General features: G+C 26.7%; 2 protein-coding genes across 2 annotated transcripts; both read left to right on the top strand.

Moving 5' to 3' along the window:
- Nucleotides 1–315: 315 nt before the first annotated feature.
- On the top strand, nucleotides 316–11,514 carry LOC136074196 (uncharacterized). The gene is made up of 2 exons (XM_065786500.1): nucleotides 316–1,963; nucleotides 11,447–11,514. Exons 1-2 carry the CDS (start codon nucleotides 316–318, stop codon nucleotides 11,512–11,514), a joined length of 1,716 nt encoding a protein of 571 aa, XP_065642572.1.
- A 63-nt stretch (nucleotides 11,515–11,577) lies between these two features.
- On the top strand, nucleotides 11,578–19,823 carry LOC136074197 (uncharacterized). The gene is made up of 2 exons (XM_065786501.1): nucleotides 11,578–11,686; nucleotides 17,104–19,823. Exons 1-2 carry the CDS (start codon nucleotides 11,650–11,652, stop codon nucleotides 19,821–19,823), a joined length of 2,757 nt encoding a protein of 918 aa, XP_065642573.1. The 5' UTR covers nucleotides 11,578–11,649.
- Nucleotides 19,824–20,279: the final 456 nt, after the last annotated feature.

Genomic DNA, 20,279 nt, shown 5'->3' on the forward strand with positions numbered 1-20,279 from the left:
TGGATCGAGAAAAGAAGCCCGATCCCGAACCATTATATTGAAGTTGTTAAGGTTTAAAGATAAATCAAACATTCTAAAAGAAACAAGAAAACTCAAAGGTCTAAATATTTACGTCAATGAAGATTTCTCTCAAGAGACGGCAAGAATACGAAGGAAGTTATTTTCTGAAGCGAAAGTGAGAAAACTAAATGGAGAAAATGTAATCGTCAGGTATGACAAACTTATTATTTTAAAAAATGTTTATAATAATTCAAAATGATATAGCTAGAAATCTAATCATTTTTAATCTTAATTTTAAATATTATAATAATTAAAATGGTTAACAAATCAAACGTAACAAATCTTTTAGAAATTTTTAATAAACAAAACACACTTCTTTTGAATAATGATAATGATCCAGATGTAAACTTTTTTGAGGACGTCATAATCAACTCTAACTATTTTGATATTGAGGAAGTATCTAACCTCATGAATGCGTCACAAATGTTATTTTCAACTCTAACTTTAAACATTCGTAGTATGAACAAAAACTTTGAAAGTTTTAAATCAATGCTTAAAAATATAAACTCTGAGTTTACGGTAATATGCTTAATAGAAACATGGTGCAGAAATGAAAAAAATAATTTTCAAATTCCAGGTTATAAGGCAATCCACCAAACTCGAGGTGGTGGCATTGGTGGCGGTGTTTGCATTTTTGTTCATGACTCAATCCATTTTCAGAAAATAGAAATTTTAAGTACTCAAAACACGGACTTTGAATTTCTAACTATCGAATTATTAAACCACAATAATCAAAAAAACATTTTAATAACTGCTTTGTATAGACCGCCTTGCGGAAATAAGAAATCTTTTTTAAAACACTTAAAATGCTACTTAAAAAAAATAAAGCACAAACAAATTTACATCACGGGAGACTATAACCTAAATCTTCTTAATGTTAAAACTGATAGCGATGTAAAACGTTTCTCAAACACTCTTTTTCAGTACAACATTATTCCCTTAATTAACAAACCTACTCGCGTAACTCTTCAAACCGAATCTCTCATTGATAATATTTTTACTAACAACTTTACAACATGCAACATTCAAAGCGGAATCATAAAAAGCGATATAAGCGACCACTTTCCAATCTTTTTCATTTCGGATTTTTTTAAAAAAGGAAAAAAATGCAAAGTACAAAGGGAAGTAAAAAGGCAGGTTAATGAAACTAATATTGAGGCGTTTAGAAATTATTTACTCAAAGTAAACTGGAAACAACTCAATAATTGCAAAGATGTTAATATAGCTTATGATTTTTTTTACAATGAGTTCATTAATGTTTACAACAAAGCGTTTCCGATGAAGGAAATAAAAACTAAGCTTAAAAACCTGCAAAGTCCCTGGATTACAAAAGGGCTTATTAAATCTTCAAAGAAAAAACAAAGACTATATGAAAAATTCTTAAAAAATAAAACTTATCAAAACGAAAAAAAATATAAAATTTACAAAAACCTGTTTGAAAACCTGAAAAAGAAAGCTAAAAAAAATTATTTCTCAAAATCACTACAAAATAATATTGGTAATAACAAAAAAACTTGGGATATAATAAAGGAAGTGATAGGAAAAAATAAACAAGATCATGGTAATACTTTACCAAAATATATATACACTGAAGATGAAAGAACAGTAATTAATGAGCGAAAAGTTATAGCAGAGAGTTTTAATAATTATTTTATAAACGTCGGTCAAAACCTAGCAAATAAAATAACTCCCGGAAATAAAAATTTTAAATCATATATTAAAGAAGAGGACTGTGTGATGGATGAGCTTGAAGTATCTCCTGATGAACTTCGGTTTGCTTTTAATATGTTAAAACCAAACAAAAGCTCAGGTCTTGATGACATAAGCCCAAGGGTTGTTAAAGAAGTTTTTGATATTATTGAAAAACCCTTACTAATTATTTTTAATCTTTCATTTAATAATGGTATTTTTCCCGACCTCTTAAAACTAGCAAGAGTAGTTCCAATTTTTAAAGACGGTGATATTTCTAAATTATCTAATTATAGACCTATCTCAATACTTCCATGTTTTTCTAAAATTTTAGAGAGAATAATGCATAATAGGCTATACAATTATTTTATAAAACATAAATTGCTTAATAATAATCAGTACGGATTTAGAAAAGGGCACTCGACAGAACATTCAGTAATTAAATTTGTTAAAGAAATTTTAAACGGATTTGAAAACAACCAATATACTCTTGGGGTTTTTATTGACCTCTCAAAGGCCTTCGATACTGTGGACCATACTATTCTTCTTTACAAACTCAGAAATTATGGTGTCAAAAATAATAATTATAAATGGTTTTTTTCCTATCTTAATAATCGCAAACAATGTGTATCTTATGACAAAACCTGTACGAAACTAGAAAACATTTTCTTGCGGAGTTCCACAGGGATCTATTCTAGGGCCTTTATTATTTATTATCTATATAAACGATATTTACTTATCTTCTAGTGTATTAAATTTCAATCTTTTTGCTGACGACACTCAGGTTTTTTATACCCACTCAAACATAGAGTTAATCTTTATCACTATTAATCGTGAGCTTGACAACCTCAATGAATGGTTGAAAGCCAACAAACTCTCTCTAAATAAAACTAAAAGCAAATATATTCTTTTTTCTAAACCCTCCAAATCTGAAAATTTGCCCCTAAAACTCCCAAATATTTCAATAGAAAAAACTAATTTACAACGGACATTCTGCATTAAATTTTTAGGCGTTTTACTTGACGAACAAATAAGTTGGAAAGACCACATTAATTTAATAGAAAATAAAATTTCAAAGAGTATTGGAATTATGTACAAGACAAGACATATGTTGGATAAAAACTGCTTAAAACTTATCTACTTTTCGTTTATCCATAGCTATATCAGTTATTGTAATATTGCGTGGGCCAGCAATTATCCATCAAAATTAAAGCGTATCTTAAATAAACAAAAACAAGCTAGCCGCCTTATATTAAATGCTAATAAATACACCAGTGCCAATCCACTGCTTAAAAAGCTTGGAGTGCTTAATGTTTATCAATTAAATATCTACAGTATTCTTTTATTCATGTTTAGATTTAAATATCGTATGCTGCCAAATATTTTTGACGACCTTTTTGTTATTATAAATCATAAATATCAAACAAAGCATTCATTGCATAACTATCAGGTACCAAAAACCTTATTAAAACAGTCTAATTTCTCAATAGCATACCGAGGGCCACATTTGTGGAACTCATTCCTTCTAATTGAAAGTAAAACTTTAATTTCACTTCAAACTTTCAAAGTTATTTTAAAAAAACAGTTACTTGATTATGACATATCTCAAATTCTATTTTATTTTTAATATCTTCTTTTTCAATTCTTAACTTTTCTTTCGTTTGCTTAAAAGTAAAACATATATTTTTTTTGCTTATTTATTTAAATTTGTATTTGTATTTAAAAGTATTTATATTATTTTATTGATATTGTAAAAATTTATGATAGATTTATGATAGTGTAAACGATACAACGGGGCTAGATGATAAGACTTTTGTCTTCTGCCTGCTCCGGTCATGTCTTAACTCAAAATATTTTGTAAATAACTTATTATGAAAATGACGAAATAAACTATAAAAAAAAAAAATAAAAAAAAAAATAAGATAAAATAATTCTAACCTCGCGATTAATCTGCAAAGGCGAAAGAAAAAATTACGAGGGTTATAACTTTTTAATGCTGAGAGATTATAAGTCTATTTGAGAGATTATTAGTCTATTTGAGAGATTATTAGTCTATTTGAGAGATTATTAGTCTATTTGAGAGATTATTAGTCTATTTGAGAGATAATTAGTCTATTTGAGAGATTATTAGTCTATTTGAGAGATTATTAGTCTATTTGAGAGATAATTAGTCTATTTGAGAGATTATTAGTCTATTTGAGAGATTATTAGTCTATTTGAGAGATTATTAGTCTATTTGAGAGATTATTAGTCTATTTGAGAGATTATTAGTCTATTTGAGAGATTATTAGTCTATTTGAGAGATTATTAGTCTATTTGAGAATAGTAAAAACATTTTATCAATTTATTTACTTCACATTTGGGTAGGGAAAGTAGGGGGGGGGGGGGAGAACGCTACCTTAGCTAACAAATCAAAAAATTGCTCCGTATCTTTCAATATTTCTTTGCAATCGTTCTACCATCTTGTTTTTGAGTTGTTGCTTTTTTTAATGGAATTGTCCATAAGTTATGCAACGCCTAATTTATTTTATTGTAGTAGTAGGTCAATTTCACTCTGCGCGCTGATTTTTATTGAAGTCAGGCAGCTATTTCAACTTTTGCTAAAAATTAGGACTCTTCGCGGAAAAACGTTAAATGGGCGTAATTTATGAATAATCTAAAAGATTATGTAATAAAATAATACAAACCGTTAGGATTTTTATTACGTAAATTAGCTTTTTTTTGGTGTTTGATGCTAACTTCCAGACATGGAGACAACTCCAAACATATATATGTTTATACTTATGCAAAATAAAGATGCTTTCACAAAATCGTGATGATGATGATTGATGGGCCTCCGCCCCAAACGTGATAGCAACAAGTTGATAAAATAATTTTTTTTACCCTTATTAACTGAATTAATATTCATCGATAAATTGTAAAACTTTTAAAAAAATTTCATAAACATAATTTTTTATTGTTTATGTTATGCGTTTCTGTTTGAACACCACAAACTTGGTCATTTTAAAAGCTTTGTCCCTAATATAACTATTTAATTTAGGCATTTGACATAAACAATATTAGAAAAAAGTTGTGTTTTGTACCCAAATTCCGTACCTGGTCTATTGTCTATGGGTTATTCCGCATTCTTTTGAACAAACAATTTGAACTTTTTAAGGCCGTTCCACTTGATTTTCTATTCTACTTTAACCCCTGGGAAAACCTAAAAACAAAATGTTTAAATATTGAAAGTTTTATTATTCAAGATCTCTTATTTTTTAATTTTTGTTATTGGAATAACATCTTATTGACTTTTTGTGTGTCTATAATCACTATTTACTTTACTGCATTATTCTTTCAAAACCATCCCAATGGGAAATGAGCTAGCATAGCTAGCGAATAACTACCAAGTCGATACATATAGGTAAAAGACGCGTTTAAAAGACGTAGTAATATGTCTTTTAAACATTTTAAACACGTCTTATTCTTTCCAAACCAATCCATTGAAATCCATTTAATCCATTTCCTTTCCAATCGTCCATTGAAAACAACCTAAATTAAAAAAATATATCTCACTGTTTATTTTGTTTCTAATTTCTTCTTTTTGCTTGTATGTGCTAGGATGATCTTTAAGTAAATGGTATGCATGCATCGGGTTGATTATAAATAAAATGTTTACAATATTAATGTTATGAATTTTTGAACATGGTGCGATAACATCAAGATGATTGATTTTAAGAAACAGAAATATATTGTAAAAACAGCTATGTAGTCCCTAAAGCAGAGTTTAATTAGAAAGTAATGGATTAATGAGATTAATTGACCATTAATGAGAAAGTAATGCTTTTTCTTAACACTTCCTCTTAAATTTTAGATAGCGACAGAACATCTGGAACAACACAACTGATAGTAACTATCTTATAGTAGCTGTCCCAACTTGTTTCATTTTTAGACTGAACATAATATCTTTTTCCCGTTGCAGATTCATAGGCACGGCAAAATAGAGAAATTTGATGTAAGAGATTTTGAAGTTTTGAAAATTTTGAATGGGTAAACTTGAAACTTGAAACTTGAAACTTGAGACTTAAATTCTTCACAAAACACTAGTTGCAGAGATTGAGCAAAGCAAGCTATTTGTTTGCAGCTATATTCAGAGGTTCGTTTAGATCAATATCATCTTCGACTAAATCTACCCACAATAATGGATTAGCTTTTTTATTCAATTTTCCCTATCATCAAACAAAATGTTCAAAAAGTTCCAAATGAAATTGGTTGCTTGCATGGTAGCGTGAACTTTGAATATACACCAATCAAAAACTTTCGAAAAATAGTGTTTTCAGTTAACAAAGTTGGCAAACCACAACTTACAATGGTAATACTCAACAAATAATATATATAATAAATTAAAATAAATAACAAAATTTCTTTATACAAATTTTTTATATCATTAAAAATAAAAAAATAAAAAAATATTTAATAATAAATAATTGTGACCAAATAAACTAATTTAAATAATCGCCCACTATTTAGTTTATTCATGATCATGGGATCGGAATTTTGTGTGCAATTACAACTTTGAGCAAATAAGTTATTGATGCGACTCAATGTGCAAAGAAAGGAAAAGGATATTATGAAATAATAACTTTTATGAAACAAAGAAAAAGCCAGAAAGTTCTGAATTCGATAGGTAAACATGCAAGACCAAGGATAAAACTTTCAAAACCAAGACCATGGCCAAGACGTTAATTTTTGGCTTTGAGGCAAGGCCAGGGACTAACAACTCAATATTTTAGAGTAACAGGTGAGAGGTTCTGATGCTTCCCGATGAACAGGGTACTTTTTTAAAATGTTCCTTAAACATTTTTATTAGGTTTGAATCTAAAAAAAAAGTCCAAAGAAGGTTTAAAAAACATACCGTGCCCACTGGGCCACTCAGGCTTCAAAGACAACATTGATGATGAAAACGCTGAATTTTCATTAAATACTGTTCCACAAAAAACTGTTTTTGTTCCACGGTGATTTGTGAAAGAAGCTACTAACAGTGCTGTACATGTAATCTACAATATAACAGTACTGTAGGTATTCTAAGATTAGTGTTTTCAGTTTACAAAAGATTTATGATAAAAATCTAAAATTTATAAAAAATCGAAACAAAAATATTTTTCAATAAATTTTTTAAAAAGCGAAAATTTTATTACAGAGTTAATGACAAGAAATTATTATTACAAAACTTAATTAAAAAATAAATTATAAGGACCATTTTAAATTATAAGAGTAGAAAAAAAAAAGTAGAAAGTGGCGCGTGTCCTCCTACAGAGAATATGGACAAGAACCATTTTCTACTCTCTAATTTTACTGTGCTAATATTTAAAAGTAGACTTTTACTTATGTGTGCCAAGTAAAATTTAAAAACGTATAAAAGGTGAATATTTTGTTGAACAACAACTTATAGGTTATTTTATTTAGTTACTTTATTATAGACTTTTAGTATATATATTTTTTTATTATAGGTTATTTTATTATAAGTTATTCTTGTTATTTTAATTGACACATTTGTTATTTATTTGAAATATTATTAAAAAAATAGGTCTGTAAACTTAGTCGATAGATGTAAACCTGAAATCTTTTCTAGTAACTTCTTGAAGGTTTTTTTGTGGAATACCTTTACGCTTTCTTTTTTTATTCTTAAATCTTTTTCTTTTATAAAAGCATAAAATAACAAGTAAAATTAAAAACGAGTTTTTAAAACCCAATGCTTTCATATGTTACTAGCAGAAAGCAACCCGTAATACGGGTTACGGTCGGTCTGTTACTTAATTTATAGTGGCTGTTTTCCACAATTTAAAGTTGCGAAACCTTAACTAATACCCTTTTAGAAAAACGCCTTCAAATTAAAAAATTAAACCATCTGTAAAATTAAAATAAAAAAGTACGTGGAGGTAAAATAATTTACCAATTATTTAACATTATTTGAGTAACTTACAACTAACAGGTGATATCAGTGTAAGGCAGAACCATTTTCCTCGACATTACTAAGTTGAACATAATACGTTTTTAGTTACTGGCACAAAAAAATAACACTTCATCGTGCTTTAAATTGACGAAAAAGTAAAGCTAAATTCTTGTTATATTTTTTATAACATGAACTTTAATTAATAAGATTAATATGAAGTTGTTCATGAGTTATTAATTTTTTGGTATCCCCTTGATACATGTTTCTTTAAAAAAGGAAATTGTCTTTAAAACGTTAAATGCATACAACTAAATAAATTTATTATAAATAACTAACCAATTGAGTACAAATACGTTTCAAACAAAAAAAAAGTTAATTTACAATCAAACATGTGAATAACAAATTTAAAAAAATATGTAAACTTTGATCTTTTATATTGCATTAATGCGTTATATGACAAACCTAAAATAAAAATTGTAACAGATAAGTAGACATAAAATAAAAAAAACATAAAAAAAACAACTGGAAAACAATTTACCTGCGTTTCGGTAACCTAATATCATACTTAAACTGCTGTCATGATGCAGCTTGTCGGTGTTGTTTTATGACGTTATTTTATGTTGGCTTTTATAGATAACAATATTAGCTATAAATTCGTTTCATTTTTTTTGACTCCATTTAAAAACACCATTTTCGTGTAATATGAGGATGCTCAAATTACCCAGTAATTTTTTTTTATTCAATACCACGTTTTATTAATTAATACGTGGTATTGAACTCGAATTTAAAACTTAAAACTAAATGCACATTATTCTGGTATCAAAAGCGGCAGATAATACGTGATAAATACTCTGGCTATTTACAATACAAGAAGTGCTGGATGGGTTTGAACTAGTTTGTGAAATATAATGATTCGTTTTTAACAATTTTTTTTATTAAAAGATCAAATTTTAAGCTACCTTTTATTGAAACAATATTACTTTTAAGACTTTAAACTAAATAATAAAAAAAAAATTACTGGGTAATTTGAGCATCCTCATATTACACGAAAATGGTGTTTTTAAATGAAGTCAAAAAAATGGAACGGATTTATAGCTAATATTGTTATCTTTACGAAAAAAAAATTATTCTATATATCAACATCAAAATTTTGCACTACAGATTCTTTTATGTGTAATTATAACAATTTAAAATCACAAAAAAATTGAGTTGCGTTTTAATTAGATGAAGGCGATTTTAATTTTTGATAAAGCCGTGGCGCAGTGGTTAGAGTTCTAGCTAAGAACCCAGAGGTCCGAGGTTCGAAGCCAGCACTAGCCCAACAAGGGACATTGGTACGGAAGGAGGCGTAAACTTCTTGTTAAATGCTCTCCCGCGGTGCGCTGTGATAAGACCGAAATGACTTCTGGGAGCAAAAAAAAGAAAGAAAAAAGATTATTGCGTATAAATTTGCACTATTTATATTGCTTTCTTTTATGACCTCATAAAAGTCAGTTCAAAAAATACATTGCAACTTGAACTTCACTGCTTGCAACTTATAAATCTTTTGGTATGCTCATATTACCTCGGTGTAAATATTACCCAAATCTACCCTATAGAAGATTTTTATCATATTCTTTTACATAAAGTCAATAACAAACTCTTAACCTTAATATATAGTAAATCATTTATACGTAATTTAAAAAAATGTGATTTACAAAATTTGTAATTGCCGTGTCATATTTCGTATCATAAGTTTTTCACCTTTAATAGTAAATATGTTCATCATTGTTTTATGAAAAATCAAACATACTTTGTGTTTTAAACAAACGAAAACATCTAAAAAAAACAAGGTTTTCTTTTCAGATATTAAATACTTCATTTAATTTCATTTTTTAAAATTCAAAACGTTTATTTCAAGTAAACTAATATGTTAAAAAAGTGGGTGCATATAAATACAGCTATAATAATTTTTTGTATGCTTTTATAATTATATGTGAAGATTTTTTAATAAGAAGTATAGTTTATTATGTGTGAGTTAATATTATGTAACATTTACATTTTTTATTGTAGTTAGTTTTTCATACCATGTTTATAACATTCAATAAAACTTAATCTCCTTTTTTAGCACAACTGCTTTTCAAAGCTAAACGACATCAAATTAAGAAGACTGCCATAAATTTAGTTGTTTTACGGGTAATTTTTTATATCAACGCCCGTTGTTTTTAACTCTTTTTTAATTCGTTTCAATGATGTTTTCATTAATAGTAGTAGTAGTTTAGTATTAGTTGTAGTAGTAGTAGTAGCAGTAGTAGTAGTAGTAGTAGTAGTAGTAGTAGTAGTAGTAGTAGTAGTAGTAGTAGTAGTAGTAGTAGTAGTTGTTGTTGTTGTTGTTGTTGTTGTTTTAGCTGGCATCTTTAACGCTCGTGAAAGCAATCGTTTTTAGTTTATACGTTTTTTGTTTAGCTGAATACTTTTATTTAGCACAGCTGCTGTTCAAGATTATTAATAAAAAAAAATTACTAATGACTTATTTGAACTTTAAGTAATAATAAAAGCGGTGTCCCGTTATATTAATAAAATATATACATATAATTAACATAAAAACTGTAAATGTATAATATCACATAATAAAAAATTAATATTAGTGTTAATATTATGCATAAAAATAATATTAATATTATTTTTATGCATACGTTTACACCTCGAAAAATTTTAGGTATAAAAAAAAGAAAATAATGTTTTTGATTTCTTTTTTATAAATGTAATTAATGCTTTTATATAAAACGCAAAAATATTGTATAAGGGTTGAAGCCTGATTTGGTTTGCTGAAATGACCATCAGAAGTATTTTTGGTATATTTGTGTAGATCAGACACAAATAAAATGTTACAGAACATGCAAAAAGTGAGCAATAATGTGTATGCAAAAGTTTTTGTGTAAATATAAATCAAAGTAGCAGTATTTTGGAGTTGACGATATCATTTTTAGTCAAATTTAGATTTAATAAACTCTAAAAGGCGCGACTGTTTACCTACTGTATTTTAGGTGTCAAATTTTTCTTACGTTCAACATCTTATTTAACTCTAAGCATTAATAAAACTAAATGGGTTGTTTTCCAATCGCTCTTTAAAAAACGATATTTACCACAAAGGTAAGAAAAAAGGCAAAAAAGAAATTTTTTTCTGTTATTTTACTACTTATGCTTTACACACATTTGGAAAAACACTTTAATTTTACTCATCTTTAAAGACCTTATTTTTAAACCCAATTAATTAAATATTTACTTAGAAATAACAATTTTAGATACAAACAAATTTGCAGAAAAAATTTAACAAATTTTTCATTACATATTGTGCACCTTATCTCTTGATTAAAATTGTTTTAATTAATTTGATATATCTATTACTTTAAATTCTCTTAACTTAAAAATTTCAGTCTTTCCATTTTTTTTTTTTTTCCACATATCATTGATATACATTGATGATACGCATAATTATTCATCTAAAAAAAATAGGCTTATTTTGTGTGTTTATGGTGTTTGGGTGCTTGGAATAATCTTATGATTGAGTATTTCTTACTAAGTTATAAGAATTTGATTACAGTCAATAAATGTTCATGTCACCAGTTTTTAAGCAAGTATCTTTTCTTCTTTCTTATTTTTTATACTTTCAATTAATAAAGGTCAATTCGTCAGATTTTTCATATTTTTTGAATATAAACTTCATTGTTTTTTATAATAAGTGAACTTCAATTTTCATGTTTTAATTTTCTTTTTGTATATTAGACATTTTGGTATTCAGTTGTTCTACTTTGAGGTTAAACATTTTTGATATTATAATTTCGCGTGGATAAATAGGCTCTTTGAATAGCGTTATTGTAATTTTTGCCCATTTAATTTTTTTTTTCCAGTTCTGTCAGAAATTCGTGTATCATTAAAGTTTTTTTTGTCAAAGTTTTTGTCAGTCCTACGTTTTTCGACTTTGTGAAATGTACAAACAGGTTGGTTATGAAAACAGCAAAACAGGTTAGTTAAAAGTTTACATACATACACAGGTATACATGTCTACACATACATAAATTCAAAGATACAAATACACTTTTATGTAAACTAAAACCCATATACATACATATATACCAACACATTAACATACACATACATATATGAATAAATGCATAAATACATATACACAGAACATATATATACATTATTTATTCAGTTTTATTTCAGTTTTTTTATTTATTGTATATATTTTTTTTAAATATTTTTGTTATTTTATTATTATTTATCACTTTTTTCCTAATTATTTTTCGTTTTACAACTTTACTCTACACTCATAAATAGTCGTATTATAAAAACATGAATTGTTTAGCACGATATACGTTTTAAAAATAAAGTATATATAATGTCCAATAAAAAAATATAAAAAATATTAAAAACAAATATCAAAGAAAAATATCAAGAAATAACAAAATATCTAGAAATCGCAAAATACCAGGAAAATATTAAGAACAAAATCTCGTAAGTATGTATAAAAAAAACTTGTTTATCTCAAAATACTTTCTAAAATACTATTTTTATAAAAGCATAAGATAAGAATCCAATATACTATTGTATTTTGTATAATATATATGTATTAAGAACTCATATGGTATAAAAGTGTTAAAAATGTAAAAATGTGTCTTTAACAATAAAATGATTTCTTTTACTTATTTATTTTTTGAATAGAGAGTAACTCTATTCGAAAAAAAAATCAAAGTTTTTCAAAACTATTCTGTTCCAAAGAAAAGAACCTCGAAATCAAATATTTGACTTTCCAAAATTAGTTTAAAAAAAAGTTGTTGAAATAAATTATCATTTCTTAAGTTGCATTTACTTTTATTTTTTAAGATTTATATAGATTATGAAAAGAAATAGGAGATGCGTTAGTTTAATGTTTGTACATAAAATAAAATATGTTAAAAATATTCAGCTGAAAAATATTAGGAATATTGATTTCAAATTATGGAGACTTGGCATAAGCAAATCTATCTTTACAATTGGTTAGACGAGCAACCTGTTTCTGCTGACAATAAAGTGGTAATCATTTAGATTTATTTGTATTACCCCAGGAAATTTTGGATAATATATATAGCATCAGATAAAAGAGAAATATAGTTGTGTTAAAGTGTGTTTATTTCAAGTATTTATTGCATTATACATTATTCAAATAATTTTAACAACTTTGTCACACAAAATTTCTATGTGATATTTCCAGCTAAGGTTTATTTGCATTTTGTCTATAAAAAGAACGGGAATTTCATTAGGCAATATTGTCTTTTTAGAAGTTGGATGCAAACGTGTCTATTTCATATCATAAATATTAGGCGACAATTTATTCATTTTAAACCAGTCACAAATTTTTGTTAGTTCAAGGTTCATATTTTGAAACAATTTTGTTATGCATTTATGAGATAGAAAGAAATTAGTATCGTCAGCAAACATGAGGGTCATTAAATTATTGGCTTTAGGGAGATCATTAATGTTAATAAGAAAGAGAAGGAGTCCTAATGTAGAGCCCTGAAGGACTCCACAAGTTAAATCTAATAAATCGGAAGAAAGAGTTGAATTAATATCAAAAAACTGTTTATAAATACTTACATAACTTTTAAGTTGCATTAAAACGTTTTCTTTCATTCCATAGTACTCTTATTTTTTAAATAGAATTTTGTGATCAATCAATTCAACGACTTTTGATAAGTCAATAAAATACTCCTAACAAAAATTGTGATTTCTTAAAAATTTTGGCAATACTGTGGGTAATTTCGTCAATACTGCGGGTAATTTTGCCAATACTGCAGGTAACTTTGTCAATACTGCGGGTAATTTTGCCAATACTGCAGGTAACTTTGTCAATACTGCAGGTAATTTTGCCATTACTGCGGGTAATTCGGAGTATCGATACTTATACGTCAAAACGTTACCAATTACTGTGATATACGGTCACTATTTTCAAAATAATAGTTACCTAAATGTTCTACAATGTAATATCAATAGTTTTTGTTGTAATTGTGTTATTACTACATCTAACATATACATTTTATTAACTAAAACAGTACTTTGCTAATTAAAGCGTCGTTTAACTTGGCTCATGCATTGCGTGAAAATATCAGCAATTAAGGTGTTAAATTCGGTCAAAATGCATAAAAATGTTGAAATAACGATACTTACATGAAAAAAATTTAGGTAAGATAACAAAAATAATTGAGAAATAAAAAGGTTGAAATGCCAGTCAGAGAAAAACCATATAAAAAAGAGAATAGTTCTTTGAAGAGCTGTAAAAATCTTTTGTAAGAATGTGTCATCAAATAAAATCTCATCAAAATTGTCAACAAGTATGACAAGTCATTTATTTTAATAATTATTATCTTTTAATCGAAAGTGTGAGAAATATTTTCTTGTAATTTAAGTAATTATTTTCTTGACTTTAATTGTTTATAATTAATAATATTTGTAGATTTTTACCCCTTATAAATTCAAGTAAAGTTTGTAAATTTTGTAAAGGGATAGTTTGGTTTCGTATAGTTGTATTTAGTAAAATGAAAAAATGCCAAATGAAGCAAAGGTAAGTAGATTTATGGCTTTATTCAAGTATTAACGTAAATCAAGAAAATTTTTTTACGGATTTGATCTACCATTTATAACTTTTCAAACTCAACCTTAACAAGGCCGTACACAACCTTTTTTTGATGTTTGAGCTAAGCAACTTTGAAACATGAAGAAAACACCATATTTAAGTATGTTCATATATATGAGGAATGAGGATGCTATGCAAACAAAATGCGGTGATTGGAGACTGGGAGCAACAAAAAATGTTAGCACCCCCCCCCCCCAGCCCCAAAAGGGAGCGCAATGAGTCAATTTTGTATTTTTTTTTTCTTTCTTAAACTTAATCTACATTTATCGACGAATTTCAAATTTGATTTAATAATCTTTTGTTGATCGGCTTTTATGACCTTAAAAAGTTTATAGCTTCCTCATTTGAGGGGGGCTGTAAACTTTATAAGGTCATACTTAAATATGGAGTTCTCTTCATGTTTTGAAGTTCCTTAGCTCAAACATCAAAAAAAATTATCTACAGCCTTGCTTAAACAATGTATTCTTTTATTTAAGATATTTTTTTAATCCATTTATTTCACCATAAAACATGAAAATTTTCAAGAATTATAAACTTACATAATTAAGTTTAGGTGTTAATTAAATAGTTACAATCTAGTCAATGCAGTGACACCTAAAACAAAAATGTTTAAAAAACATATAGAGAATTAAAATATTAATAAAAAAAAAAAATAATAATAAAAAATGATAAACAAAAAAAGCTAAAACAAAAACATTGAAGAGCAAATTAAAATAAAATAAAGCACTAATAAATAATGATAGTATTAATAATTATATATTAATACTATCATTATTTATTAGTGATCGTTAATTATAAAAAATATTAGCATTAATAAAAAAAAGTCATTATAATAGTATTTAATCAAAGCAATATTTAACATATCAAAAATAATAATAAAGTAATAATTATATTAAACATACATCAAATAAAAAAAACATTGCAAATAATAGCTACAATACGATAACTTGACACCATTGACACCAGGTAATTTTGATTCTCCTTCTAAAATTTTACTTTAAAAAAAATGAGGTTTAAAATAATGAGGTTTTATTTATTTTAGTTTTCCTTCATTCATGTCCATCAAGTGCTAGACAACTTTTGAAGCTCCCACAAAAGTGACTGCACAATGCTCTGAATTGCTCCATTTCAAATCAATACAAGAATGCCTGCCAAGGTTGGATATTCCTGTATTGGTTTGAATTGAGGAAAAATACTTCCACTCTCAACCAAGTTTTAAAGATCAAAGTCACGAAACTATACAATAATTCAAAAATTTATGAACTATGTAACTACCTTTTTTTTTTACTCATTCAAAACTTGAAACAGTTGAAGAGAAAGGGTCAAAAAAGGAAAAAGCAATCATCCACTATATAACACTTTAATGAATTGCTTGACTATGTACTTTTGGAATAATATTTTCTGACCATACCATCAAACATGGAACAAATGTTGGTGCAGTAATTTTGAAATTTTTTGAAATAAAGTTATAAATTAAATGTGGAGAAATGCAAACATTTGGTTCTCTCAAAGCTTCGTTTTAAGCATTTCCTTTTTTTGACAATGATGTGAAGAGTGCAAGAAAATTTGTGAATGTCATTCATGAACCCATTCCGCTTTTTCTTGGCTCATTTTGCAAATGGGTTGTGAATGTCATTCAGGAACCCATTGCGCTTTTTCTTGGCACATTCTGCAAAAAGTATGACTCCAAAATTCATACTAAATGCTTTTCATATCAAGGACTTCAACATGAGAAAGAACATTTCATTAGAAATTAGTAGTGAGCAAAAAAAAGCTTTACATTACTAATTTCATATTAATTGGCGACGGTATAAACGTCTCATTTCACATCCAGAAAATCAAACTCAACTTTAAAAATGTGTTATTGATTTTAACAGCAAACATTTATAAAACTGCCTTAAGACTTTCAAAACAGTGCCTCTTGAATGAAAAATCACGTACATTTTTTCTTGATAATGAACTAAAAAATTACTTATTTATTTGTACCGTGGAAATGAAAAATTTTTTACTGCTGTTATTTTCTTAATAATAATAAACTAAATGTTGAATATCCTTTTTGGATATAATGTTTTGATATCAATTTTAACATTTTTATGATCCAGATATCATAGGCTTTCAAAGCCCATATCCCATTTCAAACCCCTTATGCCATTTTTCAAGGTCGGCTCGAAGAGGTTACCTTGATTTTTTGACAAAATTGGAACGTTCGACAAAACGTTGAAAACTGTATATATATTGTTTGTTAATTAAAAAATTTATACAGTTTTTGGAATTCGTAATGAAAAAAAAAAATTTAAAAAAAAAATGATTTATGAAATCCAAACATTTGCATTACAGGTTGGTAGAACACACGCTATAAAAAATGATTTTTTTTTATAGGCCTTTTCATAAATTTGAACTCAAAAACTCAGTTTAAAATTAAAATTGTATTTTTACTTGTATTCTCAAGAGTAACATAATTACTTGATGTTTTTCAAGCTGTTAAGTTCACTAAGTACATTACGTTAAGTTTTGTTTACGAAACGTTATTAAACTATATGTAATTATTATAGTATGAGATAAAACTTTATTCGAAAATTTTTTTCGAACTAGTTTAACTTTATATATATAAAAACTTTTTTAAATTTAATAAAAACGCGATGCATTTAAAAAAAAAGAGAAAAGTTTATTAAGAAGTTAAAACTTTTTACTTAATAAATGATATTAAATTTATTTTAATTAAAAAAAGAACTTTTTATAATACATCTAACCGTACGTCTATTTTTAGGTATTCAATCTTTTTCAGAAAATTTATTTTCACGCAAGAAACTACTTAGTGAAATACAAGATCATTTTTTACAAGATGCGAACGAGTCAACTTTAGTATTATATGGAATGTCGGGTGTCGGAAAGACATGTATTGCCAGAAAATATTGTGAAATATCGTATAACTTCTATAAAAACGTTGTGTGGATTGACGCAGCATTTGCAATTTTACAAACTTCAATGAGGAACCATTGTCAAATATTAGGATTCGAGGTTCATGATTCGAAAGGAAATTATTTTCATATAAAAGTGATTGTTGGTAAAATTCACAACTATTATAAAAATGAAAAAACTTTGTATGTTTTTGACAATGTCGACGATGAAAGTGTTAAAAACTTATCAATGTACATTTCAAGAAAACCGAATTCATTCACGTTGATTACCTCCCAATGGAGAACATGGTCAAATAATGTAAATAAAATGCTAGTTGATGTTTTTTCTTCTGAAGAAGCATTCGCTTATGTAAAAAATAATACAAGAGAAAAAAGCGACGAAAACATAAGAAACTTAATTAAAGAACTTGGTTATCATCCGTTTGCAATTACTCAGGCAATAAAATATATAAATATATATAAAGTTTCGATAGAAAAATACATAGATCGATATAGATCGAACCCATCAGAAATATTAGACAATAATAACTTTCCGACAGAAGAAGAATCAAAGTCTGCAATAAAAGCAATTAACTTAGTTTTAATAAAATTAGAAAAAACTCACCCTTTTCTATTTAAAATATTAAACTGTTTATCTCATTGCGACGGTCAAGACATCAGTAAACAATTTATAACACAAATCTCAAGTCAAATGAAAACAAACGACGAATCTTTAATAGATGAAGCTATTGGATTACTAATGAGTTATTCTTTACTAAACTGTTTTGATGATAAAAAATATACAATGCACGAACTGACACAGTTAACATGTAAATGTTATCAAAAGAGAAATTCAAGTACAAATACATATCTTGATTTAATCGAAAACTATTTTAAAATTGAATTGAATGAAGTAAAAGATCATATAGATTACGGAAATCATTTTGTTTTTCAGTTTATTTATTTGTTTCGTACTAACGGAAAAAAGTTTTCGGAAACCTTCCATCATATGACGACTTCTATTCAAAAATTATTGGTATGTAAAGGTTTATTTGAAGGAGCAATCGAAATATTAAAAACTGTTCAAAGTTTTAATACAGAAACTTATGGTGAAAATAATACAATCACGCTTGATACAAAACATAATATCGCACGCTGTTTGGACGACATGGGAAAATATAACGAAGCTTTAGAAATATATTATTCTGTTGATAAAAAAAAAACTGAAATTTTAGGTATCAACCATCCGTCTACAATGGCAACAAAACATAATATCGCACAATGTTTGAACAATATGGGAAAATATAACGAAGCTTTAGATATTTATTATTCTGTTGATAAATTACAAACTGAAATTTTAGGTATCAACCATCCGTCTACAATGAAAACAAAACATAATATCGCACAATGTTTGAACAATATGGGAAAGTATAACGAAGCTCTAGATATTTATTATTCTGTTGATAAAATAAAAACTGAAATTTTAGGTATCAACCATCCGTCTGCAATGAAAACAAAACATAATATCGCACAATGTTGGAACAATATGGGAAAGTATAACGAAGCTTTAGATATTTATTATTCTGTTGATAAAATAAAAACTGAAATTTTAGGTATCAACCATCCGTCTACAATGATAACAAAACATAATATCGCACAATGTTTAAACAATATGGGAAAGTATAACAAAGCTTTAGAAATTTATTATTCTGTTGATAAATTAGAAAATGAAATTTTAGGTATCAACCATCCGTCTACAATGGCAACAAAACATAATATCGCACAATGTTTAAACAATATGGGAAAATATAACGAAGCTTTAGATATTTATTATTCTGTTGATAAATTACAAACTGAAATTTTAGGTATCAACCATCCGTTTACAATGACAACAAAACATAATATCGCACAATGTTTGAACAATATGAGAAAATATAACGAAGCTTTAGAAATTTATTATTCTGTTGATAAATTACAAACTGAAATTTTAGGTATCAACCATCCGTTTACAATGACAACAAAACATAATATCGCACTCTGTTTGAACAATATGGGAAAATATAACGAAGCTTTAGAAATTTATTATTCTGTCGATCAAATGCGAACTGAAATTTTAGGTATCAACCATCCGTCTACAATGACAACAAAACATAATATCGCACTCTGTTTGAACAATATGGGAAAATATAACGAAGCTTTAGAAATTTATTATTCTGTTGATCAAATGCGAACTGAAATTTTAGGTATCAACCATCCGTCTACAATGACAACAAAACATAATATCGCGCAATGTTTGAACAATATGGGAAAATTTAACGAAGCTTTAGAAATTTATTATTCTGTTGATCAAATGCGAACTGAAATTTTGGGTATCAACCATCCGTCTACAATGTCAACAAAACATAATATCGCAATCTGTTTGTACAATATGGGGAAATATAACGAAGCTTTAGATATTTATAATTCTGTTGATAAATTACAAACTGAAATTTTAGGTATCAATCATCCGTTTACAATGACAACAAAACGTAATATTGCAATCTGTTTGAATAATTTAGAAAAAAATCAAACGAGTTGTTTAATTATTTGATTATTATATTACTTTTAATATATATAAAGTTTATCTGTTGGTAAAATATAATTGACGTACGTTTTACTTTAAAAGTTAGAGAACTCTGTATTTAATTCTTATAAATAAAATCCTACTTTTTAATATTTAAATTTTTAAATTAAAAAAGTTTGCTTGTTTCAGTGTTTATAGCGTTTATTATATATTATAGTTTTTATTAAAATTTTTATATTTTAAAATTTAAAATAGTTGAAAGAGGTAAAACTAATTTATGGTTTAAACTAAAAGTCTTATGTTATTAAAAAGCAAAGATTTTGTTTTTGCGATATAAATATATATATATAAATATATATATATATATATATATATATATATATATATATATATATATATATATATATATATATATATATATATATATATATATATATATATATATAATTAGTAAAAAACACTTATCTAACTAATCTAATCTAA

Source organism: Hydra vulgaris, chromosome 01, assembly GCF_038396675.1.
Source record: "Hydra vulgaris chromosome 01, alternate assembly HydraT2T_AEP".
Taxonomy (NCBI): domain Eukaryota; kingdom Metazoa; phylum Cnidaria; class Hydrozoa; order Anthoathecata; family Hydridae; genus Hydra; species Hydra vulgaris.

Coding starts and splice junctions, on each gene's coding strand:
- LOC136074196 (XM_065786500.1), top strand. CDS start 316: ATGGTTAACAAATCAAACGTAACAAATCTTTTAGAAATTTTTAATAAA. Junction 1,964..11,446: donor TAATCTTTCATTTAATAATG/GTATTTTTCCCG, acceptor TTTGTATATTAG/ACATTTTGGTATTCAGTTGT.
- LOC136074197 (XM_065786501.1), top strand. CDS start 11,650: ATGTACAAACAGGTTGGTTATGAAAACAGCAAAACAG. Junction 11,687..17,103: donor TTATGAAAACAGCAAAACAG/GTTAGTTAAAAG, acceptor GTCTATTTTTAG/GTATTCAATCTTTTTCAGAA.